This window comes from Sesamum indicum, linkage group LG1, assembly GCF_026168435.1.
Source record: "Sesamum indicum cultivar Baizhima isolate 11 linkage group LG1, ASM2616843v1, whole genome shotgun sequence".
Taxonomy (NCBI): domain Eukaryota; kingdom Viridiplantae; phylum Streptophyta; class Magnoliopsida; order Lamiales; family Pedaliaceae; genus Sesamum; species Sesamum indicum.
Window position 1 is genome coordinate 346,114 of NC_142657.1, and position 7,802 is coordinate 353,915.

At 49.2% G+C, this 7,802-nt stretch overlaps 1 protein-coding gene across 1 annotated transcript; it reads left to right on the forward strand.

Annotated features, from left to right (window-relative positions):
- Positions 1-531: 531 nt before the first annotated feature.
- On the forward strand, positions 532-3,617 carry LOC148789297 (uncharacterized). Its single transcript, XM_088879131.1, has 3 exons — positions 532-929; positions 1,178-2,858; positions 2,916-3,617. The coding sequence occupies exons 1-3, from the start codon at positions 532-534 to the stop codon at positions 3,615-3,617; spliced, it is 2,781 nt and encodes a 926-aa protein (XP_088735257.1).
- Positions 3,618-7,802: the final 4,185 nt, after the last annotated feature.

The window sequence follows — 7,802 nt, forward strand, 5'->3', positions numbered from 1 at the left end:
AGGAGCATCGCAGCAAGCGACCAGCATCATCCGATGCAGGCTCCAGCAGTCACGGTCGCGCGAAGAGAAGAGAGCCCGTGATATCCCGGGCCGAGGTCAAAAGCGTGGGCAAGCAGATACACAGTTTGAACAAACAGATTGATGAGCTGAAGAAACGAGGGGAGATCGTTTCGCAGAACAAAAATTCTCCTTTCGACAATGACATCTCATTCAAACGGTTGAGCCCGGATTCAGGGTGCCCGACTTGAGGAGATATGATGGGATGAGAGATCCGCAGGAGCATGTGGCAGCGTTCGAAATGGTGATGAATCTATATGGACAATCAGCCCCGATCATGGCGAAGTTATTTGCGGCTACACTCACGGGGAAGGCTCAAGAGTGGTTTACAAATCTGCCCCGAGGGAGCATTGAATCCTATGAGCAGCTCGTGCAAAAATTTAACTTTCACTTCGCGAGCAAGAAGAAGCAGAAGAGATCAGCCACCCATCTATTAACATCCGACAGAGAGAAGATGAGACCTTGAAAAACTTAATGGGCCGTTTCAACAACGAAACTCTAGAGGTGCAAGAGTTAAGGATCGACATGCTCGTGAGCATCCTCATCCACGGGCCTCGGAAGGGTTCTTTAACATCTGCTATGGCGCGCAACCCGCCCGCTGATGTCGAACAATTGATGGCGTTAGCACAAAAGTACATTGACGAAGAGGAAATAAACGCAATGAAAGATTCAGAACGAAGAGAGCGCGATTACGTACCTAGGCGACCTCTAGAGAGTAGAGAAGGAGGGAGCAGCAAGCCGAAAACGGAGAAACGGAAGGAGCCCAAATACATCCCAAAATATCACAACTACACTCCATTGACTATGTCGCGAGAAAAGGCCCTGATGATGGTAGAAAATGCAGACGTACTAAAGTGGCCAAGACATACGAGGTACACCCCCTCCAAGAAAACTTCCAACAAATATTGCCGATTCAATCGGGAGAGGGGACACAATACCGAGGAGTGCTATCAACTGAAGGACGAGATCGAAAGGCTGGTCAGGAGGGGTATTTTCGAGATAGCGTTCCCCCAAATTGCAAAATCAGCGGGGAAGGAAGAAGAAGTAGGTCAAGGAGTCGCGATCGAGATAGAAACCCGGGCCCATCGAAAACTGACCCGGGCCTATCGAAAACTGGCAGGGTCCTGACTGGCGGAAACAATGCACCCACTAAGGGAGTCATATACACGATTGCAGGAGGACCGAGCGCTGGAGATTCGAGCCGAACACGGAAGAGATGCGCTCGAACAACCGGTTCAAACCGAGAGAAGGAATTTGTGTTGAAGGTCGAGGACGAAGAGGCCATCTCGTTCGATAGTTCTGACAGGTTGAAAGATGGTGGAGAACAGAACGACCCGATGGTCATTAAGCTAGACATTGCAAACTTCACTGTTCACAAAGTGTTGATTGACAGTGGCAGTTCAGCAGACATCATTTTCAAGAACGTGGTGGATAAGATGGGGCTGGAGAATGCAAGGCTCGAACCTGTAAAAACCCCGTTAGTTGGCTTCGGGGGTAGCAAAGTGGCCCCATTAAGAACAATCGAGCTGCCAATGTCCATGGGGGAAGAACCGAAAAGGAAAACTTTGATGGTCAGGTTCTTGGTAGTGGATACCCCGTTCACATACAATGTTATCTGGGGTCGGCCAGGACTGAACTCATTCCGGGCGGTCATATCCACGTACCACATGAAGATGAAGTTCCCCACCGAATATGGGATAGGAGAAGTATCGTGCGACCAGAAAGAAGCTCGGAACTGCTACAATTTGTCGCTGAAGGGGGAGCCGAGGTCGAAGAAGCAAAAAACCAGAGAGGACGCAGAGCCCCGACCATATGAGGCCGAGCACTTAAAACCTAACGAAGAATACAAGGCGATACAGCTCGTGCCAGAAGATCCCAGTAAGACGACCCGAATAGGGTCCAGCATGAACGAGGGAGAGATGGCCATGATCGAATTTCTCCGGAAGAATGCAGATATGTTCGCATGGAGCCCATCAGATTTTACAAGGATTGATCCGGAGATCATTGTACACCGGTTGAATGTCGACCCGACGGTTCGACCTGTGCAGCAAAGGAAAAGGTCATTCGGTAACGACAAAAATGAGGTCATCAGACAAGAGGTCGAAAAATTGCTCAAGGCAGGGTACGTGTCGGAGGTCCAATACACGGATTGGCTTTCTAACGTGGTGCTCGTTTCAAAGTCCTCCGGGAAGTGGCGAATGTGCGTAGATTTTAAAAATTTAAACAAAGCCTGTCCAAAGGACCCGTACCCGTTGCCGCGGATCGACATGATGGTAGATTCGACCGCTGGTTTCGAGATCTTTTCAATGATGGACGCTTATCAAGGGTACCACCAAATTCGCATAGCAGAAGAAGATAGAGACAAAAGCTCATTTATTACTGAAAAGGGAATCTATTGCTACAACATGATGACATTCGGTCTGAAGAATGCGGGTGCGACCTACCAGCGGTTGGTCAACAAGATGTTCGGTAGCTTGCTGGGAAAGACCATGGAAGTGTACGTCGATGACATGTTGGTCAAGAGCAAGAGGTTGCAGGACCACGTACAGGCCTTCGACATTATGAGGACGTACGGGATGAAGCTGAATCCGGACAAGTGCACCTTCGGGGTAAGAGGAGGAAAATTTCTGGGATATATGATCAGTGAACGAGGAATTGAGGCTAACCCAGAAAAAATCCAAGCTGTAATGAACTTGAGGTCGCCGACTTCGATCAAAGAAGTGCAAAAGCTTACGGGTAAGATCGCATCGCTGAGCAGATTCATATCCCGGTGGGCAGACAGAAGCCTAGCATTCTTTAAGGTATTGAGAAAAGCAAAAAACTTCACGTGGACCCCGGAATGCGACCAGGCACTGTAGGAGTTGAAGGAATATCTGACCAAACCACCCTTGCTCGCGAACCCGAAAGAAGGGGAGACATTGTTGCTATACCTTGGGGTGTCCGAGAATGCGGTCAGTTCTGTGCTGGTAAGGGAAGAGGGGGGCAATCAGAGTGCGGTCTACTATGTCAGCAAAATGCTCCAGGGAGCCGAATCGCGGTATTCAGAGATGGAGAGACTTGTCCTTGCCTTAGTCGTGACAGCTCGAAAATTGCGACCATACTTCCAATCGCACAAAGTGGTAGTTCTGACAAACCACCCTCTCAAGCACGTGATGTCGCGACCCGAAGCTTCCGGGAGATTGATTAAATGGGCAGTGGAATTGGGGCAATACGACATCGAATATCAACCCAGGACAGCCCAAAAAGCGCAGGTGTTAGCAGATTTCGTGATAGAGTTGTCCAGCGATCAGAAGGAGCCCAAGGCAATCGAACGGCCCTGTTCAAAATGGATGCTGCATGTCGATGGGTCTTCTAACGCGAACAATGGAGGGGCAGGCATATTGATTCAAGGACCAAAGGGAGTTGAGATCGAAGTTGCGGCTCGCCTGTCATTCCCTGTAACGAATAATGAGGCGGAATACGAGGCACTAATACTGGATCTAGAGCTCGCACATGAAGCAGGTGCTCGAGATCTGGAGGTTTTCACAGACTCTCAACTGAACGCACTGCAGATTGAGTGAACGTATGAGACAAGGGAGAGAACAATGACTCAGTATAAAGAGATTGTGCAGCGGTTGATGGGTAAATTTAAAACATGCTCCATTTTGTAGGTCCCCAGGGCGGAGAATGACAAGGCAGACGCTCTGTCGAAATTTGGAGCTGCGATGGATGGAATCCGAGATCGCAAATCACGGCCCTAGTACGCGAGCAGTCAGCCCTTGCGGGTAAAATTGAGGTGCAAGTCGTTTCAGAGGCAGGGTCCTGGATAGACGAAATCGTGAAGTACCTCGAGGACGGTACTCTGCCTAGCGATCCTGTCGCGGCGAAAAGAGTCAAATTTAGAGCTGCCCGATTTACGTTGTTAGACGGCCAACTCTACAAACGGACAGTGGACGGTCCTCTTTTGAAATGCCTGGACGAAGAGAGAGCCCTCTATGTGATGAGGGGAGTTGTGGCAATCATTCAGGTGCGAGATCGCTAGCTCAGAAAATCATACGACAAGGGTATTTCTGGCCCACCCTAGTCGAAGACTCCAAAAATTTAGTGAGAAGGTGTGAAAGCTGTCAGAAGTATGCCTCCTTGATACATCAGCTCGCGACCCCGATGGAGCCGGTAAAAATAGCGTGTCCGTTCGACCAGTGGGGGATCGACATCGTAGGACCCTTTCCGCCTGCGCAAGCTCAAAAGAAATTCATCATTGTGGCAGTCGAATATTTTTCCAAGTGGGTCGAAGCGGAAGCAGTGGCCAAGATATCCGAGAAGGAAGTCATCAACTTCATCTGGAAAAACATTATATGCAGATTCGGTATACCACGAATATTGATATCTGATAATGGCACACAGTTTCAGGGCAGAAAGATCACGGAATGGTGCAAGGAGCTAAAGATCGCGCAACACTTTACAGCAGTCGCGAACCCTCAGGCGAATGGACAGACCGAGGTGACGAACCGGACGATCTTGCATCACTTAAAAACGTGCCTCGAGAATAAGGGATCGTGGGTTGACGAACTGCCTGGATATCTCTGCCTAGCATACGGGACAGAGGCCATCATTCCAGCAGAAATTGGGGAGGAATCTCAAAGAGTCATGCAGTACGAGCCCGGAACGAATCGAAATGAGCGGAGCTTCGACCTCACAGTTATCGAAGAGAAGAGAGAGGTCGAATATGCTCGGATTTTGCATCACAAAGGACTGATGATGAAGAGCCATAAGCGCAAAATTCGACCACGTCAACTGCATGTAGGAGACCTTGTGTTGAAGAAGTTAGAAGCCTCCAAGCACGTGGGAAAGCTAGAACCCCCCTGGGAGGGACCGTATAAAGTAACCGAGATCAGAAAGAAGGGTACGTATAGGCTGCAAGACATGCAGGGTCGAGATTTACCGCGCCCTTGGAACATACAGAACTTGAAGAAGTTTTATGCCTGAATCCGAGAGTTCGAACCAAGGAGCCTGTGAAAGGTCGTGAACAAAAAGATCGAACAAGGAGCCTGTGAAAGGCCGTCAACAAAGAGACCGAACAAGGTGCTTGTGAAAGGCCGTCAACGAAGAGATCGAGCAAGGAGCCTGTGAAAGGCCGTCAACGAAGAGATCGAACAAGGAGCCTGTGAAAGGCCATCAACGAAGAAAATCGAGCAAGGAGCCTGTGAAAGGCCATCAACGAAGAGATCGAACACTGAACCTGTGAAGGGTCATCAACAAAGAAATCGCACTCGAGGGCCCCTAGAAAGCTACCAACTGTATTAAGGTTAGGAAGATCGTGTCCCACATATTAGGCATTATCATTATTACGCATGTCAAAGATTGAAGTATTTCTACCCGCTGTAATTCATCCAACACGATTTATGAAACTGTATATACCTTTTTACGCTTATCTTCGCGTGTATATCTCCCAACTGCTTTATTATCATCGACTATATAAATCTTCTGAGCACCAAACGTGAACTGAAAAAGACGCGTCCAATCATGCGATCTGAAAAAGACGTATCCAACTAAAAACGCGAACTGAAAAAGACGCGTCCAATAATGCGATCTGAAAAAGACGCATCCAACTAAAAACGCAAACTGAAAAGGACACGTCCAATCGTGCGATCTGAAAAAGATAGATCCAACTAAAAACGCGAACTGAAAAAGACGCGTCCAATCGTGCGATCTGAAAAAGACGCATTCAACAAAAAACGCGAACTGAAAAAGACGCGTCCAATAATGCGATCTGAAAAAGGCACATCCAACTAAAAATGCGATCCGAAAAAGACGCGTCCAATCATGCGATCTGAAAAAGGCGCATCCAACTGAAAGTGCAATCTGAAAAAGATGCACTTCACACACGGACTGAAAGAGAGACATCCAAAAAGGTCGCGATCTGAAAAAGACACGACCGCATCACAGATGCAGTCTAAAAGGCATGCATTCTTTGAACAAAAGGAAGCACACGTTATATGGATATGGAAAGAAACGAAATACGCGAACATTTCACAGTTCAAAAATTTCTTTCATTGATCGAATGTCGTCTACAGGGGCAATCAAAAACCAACACCCCAATGTTCTATCAGCAAAAAGTTACAAGTTGAAGAATCCCTAGGATTTACAGTTTTAAGACTGGTTAGCTCAAATCCTATTACAAAATCAGAAGACCGGGATCGGTTAGGCATCAGCTTCTGCTTCTAGCTCATCCCTTAGGACCATAAACTCATCATCTTTCAGCTCGGGGTCCAGGGGCATGGGCTGGAGGTTGCCATCAAGCGAGATGTCCAATTGGCCGCGGTCAAAAGACTCGTGAAACCCGCCAAGCTTTTCGATCTGAGACTGGCAGGTCTCATAGCCCTTGGCGAACGTGTCCGCAGATTTGATCTCGAGAGCTGTCGTGAAAGTGTCGGTCTTCAAAAAGTCACGAACCGCAGACATCCTGGAGCCGGCCAAGGCTCGCTGATATTCTTCGATCGGAATGCGACCGTCTTGGCCTTCTTCCACCCCGTGCTTGTGGCCCTCCACGAGGCCGACCTCACGCCCGGAGTCGAACGCCTCCCTCTTGGCCTCCGCCAGGGCCACCTCCTGTTCAGAGTGGAGAATCTCTCTCTCCTTCTTAGCAGCATCGAGTTCGGCTTGCAGCTGTTAGACCTTTTCACCTAGGGCCAGCAGATTGTCCTCCTGTTTGCGCTCTGCCTCGTCTTGCTCTGCTAATTGAGCCCTAAGATTCTGCGCCTTCTGATCAGTTTGGATAAAACTCTTTCGATAATGGGTGCATTTAAGACTGAGACTTCGGAGGAAGGTCATGGCCTGCAAGATCGAATACAGCGAATAAGAAAACAGAAAGAAGATCGAAGGTGGTCAACTGATAGAATACCTGGACCATGGAGTGAGCCGCGAACTCCTCAAGCCAAATGGGGATATTCGTCACCAGCGCCCCTTGATCGCGAACGGAAACGAAGGAGTTGTAGATAGCGAAAGTGTCGTTTCCTGCTTCGCCATAAAGGGACGAACTCGACATATCCTCCCATTTGGGGGGGGGGCACATTACCTCGAAGAGCCACCCGGCTCTTTTCCCAGTACGTGGCGAGCTGTGCCACTCTAAAAAATTTGTCCCGATCGTCGTCTACTCCAGTCTTATCTGCGGCTTCCTTAGCCATCCTGCTCAGCACGCTTGGGCTATGCGATTTGGGAGGAGGAGGGTGAGAGGTTTCCGCAGTCTCCTTCCCCTTGCCTTTATCGCCAGGCCCCAACTTGGACTTAGGCCCGTGACCCTTCTTCGGTGAGGATCGCTTCCTTTTCTTAGATCGCTCCAGGACCTTGGTTTCCTTGCTCCACCCCATGGTCGCCACTGGCTTCGTCTAAGTTCAATTCTAACTCGGAAGAGTTATAGCCGAGATGACCACCATGGGCGAAGGCGTCTCCTCACTATCGACGGGAATAGGCTGCCGACTTGCGGGGGTCGCGACCGCAAGTGCCTTAGAGGGAACCGGGGGAGGCGGGTTAGGAGGCAGATCCGAAGAACCCGCGACCCCTTTCCCCTTCTTCATCGGGTCCGAAGAACCTGCGAACTCCGTCCCCTTCTTCGCTTTGTTCTGAGAGGCAATCCTCCGCATAGCAGTGCGCGAGCTCATGATTATACTATCTGCAAAAGAGGAGAAGTGAGCATGTGCGAACACAACAGCAACGAACTCAATAAAACCGAAAGAAGAAAATCACCTAAAGACTCTTCAATATGGAGG